Here is a 17,168-nt window from a genome sequence, read left to right as displayed (position 1 = left end):
ACAAAACAGAATTATGTGTTGGTAATACAGAGTAGAATCTGGACCTCCACAGGAAATCTAACCTCAGAAAGTGAAGCATAAACAGGAGGCTGGGGGGAGGAATGGAAACTTTCAGGGGTACTGGAATTAAGTGATCTCTAGGTCCCTTCTAGCCCCATGTATCTGATTCTAAGAGTACCCAAAGAGTGTGTTAACAAGTTTTTAAAAAGGTTTTATTGAGATATAATGTATAGAACTATAAAATTCCTCCATTATAAGTATATAATTCATGATTTGTAGTAAATTCATAGAATTGTGCAACCATCATTACAATCTAACCCATTTTTCATGTTGTTTATGGGCTAAAAACCATTTTATTTTTCTAGTATAAATTTACATAGTGACTCATCAAAATTGTAGAGCAAGGGGTGACTCCATAATGTAGTGGTTAGCACGTCTGCTTTACACGCAGAAGGTCCTGGGTTTACACCCAGGTGGAGCCACGGACCATACTCCGTGTATGCCAGGCCCCCCCAACCCCGTGTGCTCCAGGGGTGCCAGGCCCCAGGTGCGCCAGGCCCCGGGTGCCCTCAGCGAGCGAGTGGGAGGAGATCCCTTGCCTTCGGAGATCCAGTTCTTAACGGGAAATGGCAACATCCGTAGGTCAGGGGTGGAAGTAGGGGCGGGGGGCGAATTAAAGAGGGGGGAAAAATAGAAAAAAAATTGTAGAGCAAGTTTCAAGGATGCAAAGGTGACTCACTGAAAATGTGTGTAATAGACATGTGCAGGCAGCTGCTCTACAGAAACAAGTAGGGAGAAAAAGAGGGTGGGTGGTTAGAAGAAATGCAGGGCAATGGTTACCAGGCACGCCCTCCAGTCAGACTGCTGGTGTTTAGATTCTTGCATCCCTACTTACTTAATAGCTGTCTGACGTCAAGCAAATTACTTAAACTTGCTGAGCCTTCAGTTTGCTCATCTGGTTTACTCATTTGTAAGTTAACAGTACCTACTTCATGGGGTTATGAAGGGTAAATAAGATAATATATGCAAAGGGCTTAGCATACTTCATAGTTATGAAGGGTAAATAAGATAATATATGCAAAGGGCTTAGCATACTTCTGGCATATAGAAAGTACTCAATAAGTGTTAGCTGTTTTTATAATTATCACTAGATGACCATTAAATAGTCTTTCATGAGCCAGACACAAAAGACCACATATTCTATGATTTAATTTATATGAAACTCTAGAAAAGGCAAAATGATGGTGATCGAAAGCAAATCACTGGTTGCCAGGGACCGGGGGTAGGAAATTAGAGCAAAGGGGCACAAGGAACTTTCGGGGTGTTCTATATTACGATGGGACGGTGTTTTGTAAACTGTCATCAAATTATACACTTAAACTTGGTGAATTTTATTGTATGCAAAATGAATCTGATAAAGCCCCCCTAAAATATAGCTTTTAATTTACCAGTTGGATAGTTTGGTTATTTTACATGTTAGAAGCAAGAATCAACATCTAAACTCAGTCAACAAATATCTGTTGATCGCCTACTAGGTGCAAGGCACTCTTCAAGGTGCTGGGGATACAGCCTTGAAGAAGACAGACAACATCCCTACATTTATGGAGCTTATAGTGCAAGCACGAATTATACATATATATTTGGGGAGACAAAAGAGGTCAGGGTGGGATGCTATAGAGACATAAAAGTGGCAAGGTAGTGGGAGGAGGGGTAGAGGAGCTCTAAGTAGTATATCTGTCTCGTGGTTTTTCTTTTAGTTTTCAAACATATACAGAAGACGGTGACCCTGACCAAAGGTCTCTGGGTGACCAGTGACAGTGACCCGAGGCACTCTGGCTACAGCACACAGTGTCCACCTGCGCGGGAAGCGGACTGTCATCGGCCCAAGGACCAAGTGGACGCTTCATGGGCCTCAGGGGTAGCGCAGCTTTGACCCTGGCCTCATCTCTTGGTACTCTGCAGAGTGCAGGAAGCGGAAACCTCACATACCCTCCCAGAGGCTAGGCAGACCGGCGAAGTCTTGGTGTGCGAGGTGACTCCGCCCACGAGGCAACTCTGCCCCGGGATGACCCCAACCACGTGGGGGTCCCAGGCGGATGCCGGCTGGGGAGAACGGTTGGCTGGCTGCTCCAGTCGGAACCCGTTGGAGGGCGGGGCGAGGCCTATGGGGGGCGGAGCTTGTGGCAAAGAGAAATGGATGCTCCGCGGGTCGGCGGGCGCCAGGGGCGGGGAAAGTGCTCGCTTGGCAGCGCTCTGGCCCCGCCCGGGAGCCGGCGGGAAGGCGGGGTCCGCCTGGGTCCTCCCTCACTGGCGCTGGGCTGAGCCCGGAGCGAGGAGACGGGGTTGACTTTACGCTCCTTTCTTGGTTTTTGGGCGGCAGCGGGCGTAGGAGGAACATGGCGCTCGTAGGCAACGGAGCAGAGCTGGAAGCCGACGAGGTACTGGCCGGTGGCGGGTGAAGGCACTGCCTCTGGAGCCGGGGAGGGGTGAGCGAGTCTGGCGCGGACCGCCAAGGTCCCGCCCCCAAAGTCCCAGCTTGAGACTGGCAACCAGACTCCCGCCTGGAGGAAGGAGAAGGGGCCGCAGGTCTGGGCACCCACCTTGGGAGATCTGTTGCCGCGGGATTGCGGGGGGCCTCTGCGGCTCTTGGAGCGGAGGTGGTGCCGTGGTTTGGGGCGCTGGCCCTATGGGGTCGGGAGGCTGGAGGACACCACGTCCGGTCCGCGGGTGGATGGATGTGAGCGCGCGGGAGCGCAGGACTCGCAGCACTGAGCTGTTCTGAGCCTCTGCGGAGACATGTGAGCTTTATGAAGTCTGACCCCTAAGTCCAGACACTGGTCCTCAGGGGTTTGTGGAACCGTCTCTTGCGTGAGAGTCTCACCTTCTATGGAAGTTTCCTGGTGGCCGAACCGAAAAGGCTTGATGAGAGAAGGGGTGTCAGCACGGGCTGCTTAGGGGCCGGAGGGTGAGGGGACCAGAGCAGCAGCCCTGGAATTGGTGCTTTCCCCTCCGTCCACAGGGCACGGGCCTCTCCCAAGTAGGTTCCCAGTGTCAGTGGTATAGACGGAGAGAAGGCACTACGAAAACCGACTCCAGAAGGCTGACTGTCCCAACTGTATTTAAATAATTGGCCACTTCCTCCTGTGGCCGGCGCGCCCGACTTTGAGCACCCACGGGCAGGCGCACCCGACCTGTTGATTTATTGATTGTTCCTTTCAGCGCTTGGTAGCTCCGGGGAGACGCGTTCTCTTGAGCTTGAAGTTGAGGCCGGTGGCAGCGCAGCAGCACCCACAGCTGCCGTTGCTGCCATTTTACCTGACTTGAATTTTACAAGTCGCTGCCTGAGGAGGCTTAGTTTCAAATGATGCAATAGTGGAAGATCTGGAGGAGGCCGGTTAAGATTCCTGTCCATCTCTTCAATGTCGGTCAACTCCTGACAATGAACATTAAAATAAAAACAAAACAAAACTGAATCACAGCTCCTTTATGTGACTGGAAGACAAGAGGGCCAGTCTGGCTGTCCAGAACCTTCCTTACGGCCTGTCTTTTGCAATGAAGATACCAACACCACAGACCAATAAACTAGAGTTTGCTCAAGTACATCTATTTATTGTTGAAACTTTTAAACTACTCATAAAGGCAAATGCACAGTTGTTGCTATTTTAATCTGTGACAAACTTTATCTATAGCTTTGGGCTGTCTTTTTGGTTGTCACAGAGTCAGTTCTTTTTCATTTCCCCTTAGTTCTTTTCTGTAATCAAGGTAGTAACACTTCTTTGATGTTTTAACCACACATTCACTCCATTCCTCAAAAGTTTTCATGGCTCTCTGTTGTATATTACATTAAGTACCTGACATGCAGGGCTCTCTACTGTGTGATCTCAATCTGATGTCCCAGCCTCGTCCCTAGCTGCTTCTTTATGTATAATCATTTAGTTTAATCAGTATTATGCTTGTCTTATAAATGAGGAAACAAGACAGGGAGTAGCTAGTAAATGTAGAGTGAAAGTTTTGAATCCTTAATGCTTGTTGAAAAAGATTTGCTACACTTAGGGCTACACAATTTTCTAGACCAGGATATTAAGAAAGAAAGGGGATCCTGTTAATAATTAACGCTTGATCAGTAGGTATAAACTGGGACTGTCCTGGGCCTATTGAGACATATGGCCACCCAGCTATGTCCACTGCTATGTCCATTTAGTGAACCGATGTATTAGCATGCATTCTAGGGAGAAGGGCTCTAGCTTCATTAGGGAGCTTAGGTTTTGGAGCAGCAGGGAGCCTGGCACACAGATACTTGGTAAATACATACTTTTTTTTTGAATGAATGAATGAATGAATATTGCTTAATTTCTCAGTTTTTGACGTATCTTTCATTCATTTTTAAATTCAGTAACTTCATTTTTTAAATTCAGTAACTATTAGGCCCCTATTCCATGTTCGGTAATAGAAAGAGAAGACACAGTTTTGGCTCTCTAGGGTTCTCAGCCCAGGGAGGGAGATAGGACATGTGTACAAGAACTCTAGAAAAGAGCTCAAGGCAGAATAAGCAAGTGAGAAGTAGTGCATTGTAGACTGGGTATCCTTGACTAATTTGCAGACAGCCCCTAGCTTTCAATGGGCTAAGTTCTCTGCACATGAATGAACAAGACCTTGCTCTTCAACTTTACTGTGTATGTGAACTAAAATAGCTTATTTCTGCTAGGAAGTTTTTCAAACACAAGTCTTTGTGGCCACTATTTGATACTCTAGGGAAGTAAAAGGGTGTAGTTGGAGAAGTGAACTGGGCTCTCAGCTCTGTCACTAATTTGCCCCATTTTTTCATTTTGTGTGCAAATATCTGACCATCTTATATGCTAAGTCTGGCGCTGGCCTGGAGATAGAACAGTGAACTAGATAGACAAAGACCTTGTCTAAAACGGTGAACTAGACAGACAAATGACCTTGTCCAAAACAGTGAACTAGACAGACAAATGACCTTGATTGAGCTGATCTCTCAACCTGTCAGGGTTCTTTTAAGTTTCCTCATATGAAGAAGGAGGGGCTGGATGAGACCTCAGTGTTCTTCCACCTTTAGAAGTCTGTGCTTTTGGAGGGGAAGGAGCTCCTTTTTGGGAGAAGGGCTAATAATATGGGAGTCCCTTTTCTTTCAAAGTAACCAAGAAGATGATTATAGTAGAAGAGCTCTCATGGTATCTGTGGGATAGAGTGTTCCCTCCCTCCCTCCCTCCCTCCCTCCCTCCCTCCCTTCCTTCCTTCCTTCCTTCCTTCCTTCCTTCCTTCCTTCCTTGCTTCCTTCCTTCCTTCCTTCCTTCCTGTACAGGAGCTAGGAGAATAAATGTGAGAACACAGAAGTTAGGGCTTGCAACCTTAAGGGTGGAAAAAGTTGGTTCTGGAGGGTTACCAAAACATCTTAGATATTACAGTAGTGTGTGGCCCGTCAAAGCTTGGTTTTCTTGGGTATTATACAAACAACACTGACATCAAGTTCATGCAAGATATACTGACATTATGCAAGATCTGTACTACAAACTTATGGCAAATAGATGGATATTACTGGAGGACCATCAGTCACTTGATCTTGAAGTCATCTCTCTCTTGGTGGCCTCTTCATATTTATGGGCTGCCATTGACTGCCTTTTGGATGTTGCTTATATTTGGTTCTCCATGCTTTTGTGGGATTTGAGAATTAAATAAAAATAGTTTATATTTTATTGTTTAATTCTATTAAAATTATTTACTCCACCAATAATTATGTCAAGAAGTACAATATCTGAATGAATATCTGGCAGCTAGTTAAATTAAAAATTATTTTCTCATATGAAACGAGTTAATTTTACTAAAATAACTTTAAAGAAGATAAAGTTTTGATTGTTTTACCTTTGCTGGAAAAATAAGTTTTGAATGTCTTTTAAATATTTGGTTACATTTCTATTATGTAGAAATTGGTAATTTGCATATGTAATTTGATATATTATATTTTACATTAAAATTACATAAGTTACTCAGCAAATACAATTATGAAGTTAATGTTAATAGCTTAAAAAATTTTAATTTAACTTGAATTTTTTATTTAGTCATTCAGAACCCATTATTGCATAAAAAGTCAACTATACTTGCTCATTTTATGTATAGATGTATCTCTGTGCTTTAAAATTTCATGGGGGGTGTGGTTAGAAAAAAATGTCTAAAAAGGCTTCTTAGGGGGGCAGTAATGAAAAAAAGTTGAAGAACACTGGATTAGGGAAAGAAATGGGTTATGTGACAGATTTTTCCATGGCCTGTTTCTTTTAAAATCTAATTCTGTTTCAGAAATGTTTTCCTTTAGAATTTTAGATGAAGTTTAGATAAAATTGATTGCCACAGTTTTCTGAGAATCAGATTCATTCTTTCATTCCACCAGTGTTCACTGAGCCCTTTCTTAGGTGCTAGCAGTCTTTAGATGCTGCAAGTGCATACTAAGATGAGACAGCATCATCGCCTGGAGGAACACACAGTATAGCAAAAGACACAGTTACACAAGTAACTAGTTCTATCTTTGGGTCAGGATAGGTTTTAGGGAGGAGGGCCATATAATTTATTATTCACAGTAGGGCACTGTGAGAGTAAATGGGGAGCTTTCAGAAATTACCCAGGACAGCAGGTGCAAACAGTGATATTTGGCCACCCTAGTTTACGGGTTGGCAAAGACTTGAAAGAAGACATGGTGTCTGAACTGGATCTTGAAGGGTAAACAGGATTATGCTGGGTGTAGCAAGTGGGATAAGGCTCAGGCCTGGGTAGAAGTTGAAATGAGCGAGAATGAGAGCATACCCTTGGTTCCGCAGAGTATTCAGCCTGAGGAAGGAGAGCTGGTGAGACTTTGCTATTGCATCATTTTTAACTAGGCAAGTATGATATGGTATTTATTTTAGGAAGATAAATCTGGCGAAGTTGATGCAGCCAGATTTTGGAGGTGGCATCAAAAAGGGCGAGAAGCTGTTGCGACAGTTAATGTGGGACGTGATAAGGACCGAAGTGTAGCAGAGGCCGTGGGATCTGAGAGGAGGCCAGAGTTGAGGGACTTCTCAAGGAGAACTTGGAGGAGGAATTGCCTGGGTGGTTGTTTGAGAGACAGTGGGAGGGATGAGCTATTCAGTGATAATACTGGGTTCTTGTGTGGCTGGGTGGAGGTGCTGTTACTTCAGCAGAGGTTTGGGGTTGAACCTTGCCCCCTTTAGGTGAGTGTTGAGAATATGAAGAGACTGCACACAGAATTAACTCACCCCTGTCGCTCCTGTGACCTACTGAGAGAGCATGGCCATTTGTTTATGAGTGGATAAAATTGAAAAGGGTGTTTATAATTGTTCGTGCGTATTAGTGGGAGGAAAAAATAGTATCAGCTTACCATCAGCCTCAACTCCCGCTCAGGTTAACAAACAGGCAAGTTTTCTAAAATGTTCAATCTTGAATCTCTTAAAATCTTATCTATTCTTGGAACTCTACTTCTCAGTGGAACTCACTCTCATTTTCTTCTTCCCTCCCCCCAAACCTAGGTATCCCTTTCCTTCCTTTCAAGTCCAGTAGTGCAGATATGCTCCTCTAGGCAGGTATCAGTTCATGCTTGAGTTAGCTGGTTTGCCTTCTTGTCTTAGTTCCTTTTCCTTGGGTACTGTTACTAATTATGCATAGTTTGAATCTGATACTCAGAATTCTGTGAGACTCATGGTTTCCATCTAGCCCTCTGTTGACAGTCCAGCAGCCCCTAGTCTCAGGTGCTCCAGTGGCCATCTTGAGTAGGTCTCCTGAAGTCACTGTGTGCTCACTTCCCAGAGGCACAGTACCTAGGGACTTGCCTGGGTGCTTGTGAGATTTCCTTTTCATAAGGCTTTTGTTAGCCCCTGACTGTGACAGTGCTCTTTTCTTTCACCCCTGTACTTAGTGGAAATTGGTCATGTACCCAGAGCTACTCTGGCAGGTTGGCTGAATAGTTAGGTCACTATACCTCTTCAGAGGGACTCCTTAAGTGTTGAATACCTGGCAGTTCTTCATGCCATTATGCATCTTAAGCTCTTTATTTAAAGACTGTGGGTTTATAGTAAATGCTTTTTTGTTGAGAGCTGTGGACATGTCCCCTGAGTATTGCTGTTATTATGCTGACATATACATAGGGCCTACATAGTTTTAGATACTCTAGTGAAACAGTATATATCATATATATTTGTTGGGTCTGATTGTAACTAGTACATGAGAAGAATTATTGAGTCTAACTTAATGTATTGAATTTTGTGCTAGATGCTGGAGAGGCAAATACAACTCCTGCCCTAAGTTATGGTCTAGTTGGGGATGGAGGCAGGTGTGTAAACAAATAGATGCAACACTCTGTGCTGAGAATCCAGAGTACTTTGAGAGCACAGAAGAGGGCACATCACTTGGGGATGGGTAGTCAGGGATGATTTCCTATATGAGGTCATTTCTTAGAAATTCTGGGTTTTGCAAGATGAGTAAAGCTTAGCCATGAAGAAGAGAGTTGGGCACCAGGGAACTCTTAAAGTGTGTCTCAAGGGAGAGGAGATAGCAGGCATAAGGTACAGAGGCGAGGGAGAGCTTGTGGTGCTCTGGGTGGCAGAGGACAATACTGGAGGGGTAGGAAGGGCCGTTCCAATTCTTTCAATTTCCAAACTGTGGATATCATGGTGTGTATTTAAGGGTTTAAGTTGAGAAGTGTGGAGAGATCAGACTGTAGGTAGGTGATTCCCTCTGGCAGTACATGGAGGCTGACTGAAGGGAGATAAGACCAGATGTGGGGAAGCCCGTGGTTTTCTGGTATTTTGTTTTGTTTTGTTTTTTGTTTGTTCAAGGACTGTTAACAGCCCACTCAAGGCCCAGTATATGCAAAGGTAGTTAATTTCTGGGATAACACGATAGGTAAGGTATGGTTTTGACCCCTCTGGAGTAGACGGTAGGAATGCGGACACAAACTCTAACGTGGAGTGTAGGGGAGAGTACAAGGAGAGTGTAAGCAGACCTGGTGCTCCAGGTCTGCTTACACTCTCCTTGTACTCTCCCCTACACTCCACGTTAGAAGAAGGAGAAGAAAGCTGTCACAGGGCAGTCACTGAGACGTAATTACAAGGGCATGCCCCTACCCAGGCCAGCTGATTTGATTTCCAGAGCAAGCCTTTATTGCCCAGCTGTGTGACTTAACCTTTGTGCGCCTTGGTTTCCCCATAGGTTACATGAAGGAATTGACATTACTGATCTGTTTCTGAAGTTCTCACCTTTGACATCTGTGATCTAGGTGACATTTGATCTGGACTTTGAGGGGTGGAATTTCAGCAGGCAGTGATGGAGCATATCATACCTTCATTCCTTTAGGCAGAGGGAGCAGCAGAGGAAATATGCTCAGGCATGGATGAAGCATGATGGAGGCCATCGTGCTGGAGCAGAGCATGTGAGAGAGTTATATGGTTAAGGCAAGAGAGCGGTGCTGTGTCTGTACCTGCAGATTTCGATAGACCTCGAACTCTCAGTTAAGGAGTTTGGTTTTTTCCCCTCCTTTTTGACAGTGGAAAGATACATGTATCCTCCTATCTTTGTGGAATGTTTCTCTCTCTCTCTCTCTCTCTCTCTCTCTCTTTCTCTCTCTCTCTCTCTCTCAATGAAGAAAGTAATGATGACCCCATTTCTTAGTTTCACTTTCTCTTTCCCCATCCCCATTTCCAAAGTACAGTTTTAAACTGATGAGTGTAAATGCAATGCAGGGGTTAAGGAGACAATCAGATACGTTAGTGTAATTCCGTGGGCGTATGTTTCATCACATAGATTCTTACTCTCGGCTGAGTTCTGAGCTACAGAACCACACTGACCCACCACTCTGGTGTGGTCAGCAGAACCAGGCAGAGTTCTGTGAGGGGCTCCTCAGTCCTTCTTTTCTCTCTTTCTGCTTCCTTAGACCATTTTGTCCTAGACTTCTGGGATTCCTGGTCTTTTTTTCCTACTTATGAGTCACAGTCCTTCCACTTAGAACTAAAGGAAACAAACTTTAGATTCTCACATAATTTTTCAGGCCAAATCGGGTATGATCTTTTTGAGAGCTGGCAGGAAAGATGGGTGACAGAGTGAGAGAGTCCTGAAGAGAGAATGAAAGAATGAGGCCTGACTCCCTGACAGCCTCTGAGAAGTACTCATATGTCATCATCTATGCAAAGTCAAGTATTTGTTGGCCAAGAACATCTACCCACTGGCACAGAGCAGTATGGAGCTTGTGAGGAGTGGCCAGCTTGGGTTCAGATTCTGGCTCCTCATTTGCTGTGTGATCTTTAGCATATTACTTAACTTGTCTGATGCTCTTCATTTATAAAATGGGAAAATACCTATCTCACAAGGTTAGCGATGAAGATGAGATAAGATTCTGTTTTATAAGCACCTGGCACATAGAAGTACTCTTAAAATTCCAGTTCTCTTTTCCCTTGTGGTTTATCTTAGGATATTGCTGCCACCGTTCTTTATTTATGGGTTTGCTTAAGAATCTGATGTGGATATTTTAGAGTGTTCAAGTATAGTTTCACCTTATTTTGCAGTTAATTGAGAAGAAAATTCTGCAAAAGAACACGTTCTAGAAACAGGAACTGACTGGCCCAAGATCACTCACTTATCTTGCCTAGGCACGGAATCGGGGTTAGAAGCCAAGCGCTCTTCCTTTATATTCGCTGCCCTTTCCCCTGGGTCACAGGACAACAAACTTCGCTGGAAGGCCAAATGTAGCCTGTCTGCCTCTTGCCTGTTTTTGTGAATAAAGTTTTTTTTGGATACAGCCACACTTATTCATTTAGGTGTTGCCTATGGCTGCTTCTGCACTACAATGCAGATTGGGTAGTTGGGACACAGAACATATGGTCCACATGGCCTAAATATTTATAGGTCCTTTATGGAAAAAGTTTGCTGATCCTTACACTAGGTGATTTCTAGGGCTATACATAATTTGTTTATAATGTGTTATAAATTAGATTTTCTTACACTAGGTGATTTCTAGGGCTATACATAATTTATAATGTGTTGTAATTAGATTTTCTTATTTCTTTAATACTCACATTGGCATTAAAAACTAGGAAAACATATAAATCTATTTGATACATCCCATAAAGTGGTACTGTACAAGTTCTGTAGTCAGATCGACATCGATTTGAATTCTTACTCCTCCGTGTACAGCCTTGGATAAGTTCATCTCTTTAAGCTTCAGCTTGTTCATCTGTAAATTGGAGATAATAGAACTTACCTCAGCGGGTTATTGTGAAGATTAAAGCCCTATAACTTGTTTAGCATGTGGGGTGTTCAGCAATGTTGGCTCTTAGCACTAATATTATCAAGGCTGCAGGATGTGGATGGTCGACACCATTTTCCCAACCCTATAAGGAGCTGGCATTATATAAAGGTCAGCCCATCTAGGGTCCTGCAAAACTCTGATTCATGTAAGACAGATGAAGATATCTCTCAGGCCTCCAGCTGGGTCAATGCTGAAAATTTATAGTCCTTACACATTTTGAAAATAGCTTTTGCCAATCAACACCTAAATAGTATGAGTGGTAACCTCTGGTTTCTCCAAACATTTTGTTGTGTGGGAGGGTCCCCTCATTAACATTAGTGAATATCATAATGCTCCTTATAGATTTTTCACCCTGCACCTAGATGTCAGTTGGAGACTTTGACCTGTAAAAGGTATGTTTGTTCTCGTTACTTAGTGTAAGAGGTTAAAAGGTAAAGGAGATGACAGTGTATGTGCATTTCTGGACCCTGGAGGGGGCTCCAGGTTTCCTGCCCCACCCCAAAGCAATGTGCCATGTCATACTGCTCTTTCTAAAATTCAAGTCCATTCTCACATTGCTGCTTAAAATCTCTTCACAGCTTCTCATTGCCTTTGAGGTGCTATGCAGACTCTTTAGCATGGCATATAAGGCCTTGCTTAGGGTCAACTTCACACTTAGGTGTGCACAGATCATCGAGTTAAAGGAATGCGTGGCTTGTTAAGATGCATTTTTCTAGGTCCTCCCACAAAATATTCTTATTCAGTAGGTCTGGGTGGTTCCCAGAAGTTCGCAGCCCTAACATAACCTTTAACATCAACCATGCTGAAGTGCTCGTAGTTCCCCTTCCATACCTCATCTCCCAAAAGGTCAGTCCTTTCTCACTTCCCAGCTTTTTCATGTGCCATTCCCTCATATGGCCAATTCTCTTCAGCATTTAAGACTTCTCTTAGGGTACCACTTCTCCAGCCTTTCCAGATAGTCTTCCCTTCTTTCCTCCCTTCCAGGTGCTCAATAACTATTTACCATTCCTGGCTGCCTGGAAGGAGGAATATTCCTCTTTCAGCATAGGTGCTATGATACCCAACAGGGATGGGATGTAGGCGCCCTGGTGTTTCAGAAGGAAAGGGTGGCCCTTTGCCTCATAGAAAGCAGCAAAGGAATGCCCTTTAATGCTTTCTAGCAGTGTGATATTTTTATTCTTTCAACCAGAAAGGAGAATTTACCTCCATAATCTATTAGCATGATCTCAATATACTTAAAACAGAGCTTTATTGAGGTATAATTTACATGCTGTAAATTCACTCCTTTTAAAGGTAGAATTCAATAATTTTTAGTAAATTTACAGAGTTGAACAGCCATCACCACAATCAATTTAAGAACATTTTCATTGCCCCATAAAGCTTCCTTGTGCCTATTTGCTCTCACCTCAATATATTTTTTGCACTTAAATTAATTGAAAAATTAAAAATCACTATGATAAAATAGGATTTCCCAGGCAGAATAAAAATGAGCAGCCATTATATATGATGGGGATAAAACTAAAGTGTGAGGTATCAAAAAAGAGAGATTGCGGGGAGCAGGGTACATTTGGTCAGTGCTTGGCTTGACTCTTCCACTGCGACATCAGAAGAGAGCCTTGAGGGCTGCATGAATTACCCCGTCCAAATGAATAATTTGTCCTGTTTGCAATACATGTATTGTGTGTATGGATGATGGTTTTCCCTGTTTTTCTGGTTCATTCCCCAAGGCATATGCTATTTATCCAACTAAGCTAAGCTATGTTTAGCTTTCTGCTAGAAAGATGAACAAGCAGTTGCATTTCTAAGCCATTAACAGTTGAATAGAAGGGACTGTCACCATAGCTAAAGTCTCAAGTACGACAAAGAGTCCAACAAAATCAGTCTCTTTTCAGGCACCTCTGGATTTCAGATTCGTGTCTGTTCCTGGGAAGGCATGTGAGAAAGAGAAAAGAACATGGGTAAACTTTCAGGTTAGCAGACATTTGTTGGATTCTGCCACTTGCTGGCAGTGTGACCATGGGTGAGTTATTTAATCTCTCTATGAGCTTCAGTCTCTCATCAGTCAAATTGGGATTCTAATGCCCACCTCATAGAGTCACTGTGTGAGTCCCTGGCCCCTTTCTTGGTGCCTGCCATATTGTAAATGCTTAGTTGTAGCCATTAATTTGAGTAGCATCTATGTGTATATTTTGCTTTTTATCAGTACATTCAGATGGCTTGAATTTTACAGGGCAGGAAAGAATCACAGTAAGATTATATCGAATAGTGCAACTAGCCATATTGAACATCTTAATGTTAAATATTCATTTGCTGATATCAATTTTAAGAACTAGTTTGGGAGGGAAGGTTTTGTTTTTGTTTTTATTTTAAAATACAAACAGTGTAGATGTCCTTTTGGAGTGGTAGATGTCCCCTAACCATGGGCAGGGTACTTGGAGCCACAACTTTATCACTCTTGCAGTGGGCTAAGTGAAATAGCACATGCAGTCTAGCTGGGGCAGATAGGGAGCATTCACAAAATGAGATGATTATAATTTATTCATACACTTAATGCTTTTAGAAGCCTTAAGTGTTCACATTTCTAACAATTTGTTTATTTAGTAATAGCAATTATTTAGTAATGTGCATATGTGGTATTCCTCCCCACTTTTCAAATAGAAAAATTGAGATTCTTGGAATTTTTTTCCATCAGACACGTGTCAAACCTACTTTGATTTCATAAATAGTAGAGATGACTTTGCTAGGCTCCACAAGTCTAATCATATCACTAATTATATTTGAAATTTAAAAAGTAAAGCTATTAGCTTAGAAAGAATCACTGTTTTCTTTTCAAGACTTACCTGCTTTTACCTCCCTTTGTAGTTTATGGAGGAGGAGGAGGTTAAATATTAACTTAAATAACAGTTCCCCCTTTTGATGTACACAAGTCCTGTCCAAGTCAGAACCTGGGGAAGCAGGTTTCACTTGGCAATAGATTAGGCTCATCTGAGGGACATGCTTAAATGAACTCCTATTTCTTTGTTAAAGACTGTAAAACATTCCGTTTCAAATATGGCAATTTAGAGACAATTGTCCTTTCCGTAATTATTTCAGGAGCAAACACAAGGCTTTGGAGGAACAATCTGAAACAGGATTGCTCAACCAAAAAAGCCCACCACGTGCCTCATCCTTCATTTTCTCTTTCTGTTCCCCTCAATTTACCTTTCTTTTGCCGCACACCTCTGTCAGCTAGTCCTGTTGATCTACCTGCAGAACTTGGCTCCTTACTGCATATTGGCCCCTCCTGTTTATCTCCACTACCAGCTCCCCAGTCTACACCACTGCCTCCTCATACCCACACCTCTAGGAGAGCTTCCCAACTGGCCTCTCAACTCCTCTTTGCCGTCTGCAGTCCACTGTCTACTCTGCAGCCCAAGTGCTCCTGTACAAACATTCGTACGTGCTACTCCCCTGCTTAAAACTTTAGTGGCCTTCTGTAATATTTAGAACAAAACCCACATTTCTTCCTGTGGTCTCTGTGGTCTGGCTTTAGCCTTCCTCCTCCAGCTCACCTCCTGCCCGTCTTCCCTTTGCCCCTCTGCTGTAAACACCCTGGCTGCTGGCAGGTGTGTCTTGAACATGCCCAGTTCTTTCCCACCATAGAGCTCTTACATGGGTATTCCTCCAGCCAGGCAGACTTCACCCGCCCTTCACATGACTAGCTCCTTAGCTTTCCTTCCTCATTTTAAAGATCAGGTTCCAGGTGTGGCTTTCCTCAGGTTCCATCTTCAAAGCAGCCTCCCTCCTTTTTCTATTACGTATCCTGCTTAGTTCCTCTTAGATGGTGGTCATAATCTATATTATCTCGTTTGTTTATTCTCTTCTCTGTCATCTGTCTCACTCTATCAGGTTTCGGTGCAGAAAGTTGAAACTGTTGTAGGTAGTTTAAGTCACCAGAGTTTAAGAAGGGAATTAGGTGTTTACAAAATGCCTGGAGGGGCCAAAGGAGTTGTTCTAGGCTGGGCCACCGAGACTGATCTTCAGTCCTATCCAGAACTGACCCATTAGGGGAGGTACTCCTGTTCTGTGGCTGATGATTCTAGAGCTTTAAGAGTTCACAGTACTTTGCAATAGCTGTGATTCAGGGATCAGGAAGCTGGAATTGAGAAACTTCTGCTGTTATTGCCTTTTATATGTGGATGCTGGAGCACTGCTGTTGAAACAACCCCCATTTCCTCAGCCTTGCTTGACAGCAGAAAAAGACCTGAAAGGGGCAGAAAGATGTTCTCAGCCTTTTGGATCTTGCACAAGTGTATCTTAAGGGGTTAACTAATTCTCACCCCAAGTCAAATCACTTTCTCTGTAGCCACAAATCTGTTAGGCACACAGAAACTCCTATTTTTGTGAAATGTGCCGAAGTTCCTCAAATTTCTGTTATGACTGACTAAAACTCTATGATGGTTGACTCATTTTGTTGTCTCTAGCTGTTTCTCAGCTTCTTAATTTTGGTAGTTCTTTATTTTCAGAATATTCTCATTTTAGTAAGTCTATTTGGTAGTACACATTGGTGTGTCAAGTATGTAAGTCAGTGGCATCCTTCAGTTTTCATTAGGAAAATCAGAAAAAATAATTGAGTCTCATTCTAAAGTTTAGGTGTGCCTTAACCTTTTCTTTGGCAAACGGAATTCTCATAATAAGCAAGTTCTAGGTATGAGAATTTGCTCAGAGGGGTAAATAGTGAGAAATTTAAAAGTTGCATAGGCCAAATTTGTGACAATTTGAGCATGAAAATAATTAAGGACAATGTATTACAGACCATTTTAAATAATAGGCATCCGTGAAATCCATATTGATGATAAATAACTAGATAGATAAATAGGGGAGACAGAAGGCCTTTTACTTTCAGTAGAATGCAAAAGGCCGGTTGGTAAAAGTGGAAGGAGTTTTCTATTGGAATTAGGAAATCAGTTTTCAGTTATTATAGTAAAGATCGAGTCAGGCAGCCATTATTAGAGGTGCTGAATCTAGGGGCAGATTTATGTGTGGGCATGATATTTACCTGGTCTTCCACTGTCTCACCACAGATTCCTTATTACTTGCAAGACAAAAATAGTAACTATGCAAATGGAGAAATCAGACAACACCTTGACCAGGTAATCAAAATTAATATCACCAGTGGAGGCAGATGACGTCTGCGCCTCCAGATATAAATGACCCGACAAGGACATAGTGTCCCTTGTTTAGCAGTCTAACCTGAATCTAATCATGAGGAAACATCAGAGAAACTTTAAATACAGAAGTTTCTCTTTTTTAAAAAAAAATATGAGGGCTGTACTCTCCAAAAATGCCAGTGTCATAAAAGGCAAAGAATGGCTGTGGAAATATTCCAGATTAAGGGAGGTGAAGGAGTTGTGGCAGCCAGATGCAACAGTTGGCTTGAGACCAGCTCCTGTACTGTAGGGGGAAAAATGGTGTAAGGAAAAATTTTTGGGTTAATTGACAAAACTGTAATATGGACAGTAGTTTAAAGTAAAATTTACTGAAGTAGATAACTGTACTGTGGTTATGTAATAAGAGAATGTTCTTATTTTTAGGACGAACACACTGAGGTACTTAGAGATAAAGGGCCGCAACACATTTAATTTACTCTCCAGTGGTTCAGAAAAAAAAAAAAATCTAGCTAGCTAGCTAGAGAAGGGAAAAGGAGATAGGAAGGGATAGAAAAGAGCAGATTGTAAAGCAAATGGGCTAAAACGTTAACAATAGATGAATCTAAATAAGTGGTACACAGGCGTTCTTTGTACTGCTCTTATTCTGGCACCTTCTCTTACGCTTGAAATTTTTTCTAAATAAAAAGTTTTTTTAGAAGTTTATGTTTTTTTTT

The 17,168-nt window shown here is 42.7% G+C and overlaps 1 protein-coding gene and 1 long non-coding RNA gene across 2 annotated transcripts in view; both read left to right on the top strand.

Moving 5' to 3' along the window:
• Positions 1 to 456: 456 nt before the first annotated feature.
• On the top strand, positions 457 to 685 carry LOC111743211. Its single transcript, XR_002781603.1, has 2 exons — positions 457 to 497; positions 548 to 685. It is a non-coding gene; the product is annotated as an uncharacterized LOC111743211 (long non-coding RNA).
• Positions 686 to 2,050: 1,365 nt separating this feature from the next.
• Positions 2,051 to 17,168, top strand: part of TTC39B (tetratricopeptide repeat domain 39B) — a 137,132-nt gene continuing 122,014 nt past the window's right edge. The window contains 2 exon segments of the mRNA XM_011365359.2: positions 2,051 to 2,284; positions 2,286 to 2,438. Coding sequence (XP_011363661.1) covers positions 2,066 to 2,284; positions 2,286 to 2,438 — 372 coding nt within the window. The 5' untranslated portion in view covers positions 2,051 to 2,065.

The sequence above is a fragment of the Pteropus vampyrus genome, unplaced genomic scaffold (assembly GCF_000151845.1).
Source record: "Pteropus vampyrus isolate Shadow unplaced genomic scaffold, Pvam_2.0 Scaffold109, whole genome shotgun sequence".
Lineage (NCBI taxonomy): Eukaryota > Metazoa > Chordata > Mammalia > Chiroptera > Pteropodidae > Pteropus > Pteropus vampyrus.
The sequence above is the reverse complement of the archived record's forward strand: the minus strand, read 5'-3'. Positions and strand labels throughout refer to the sequence as shown.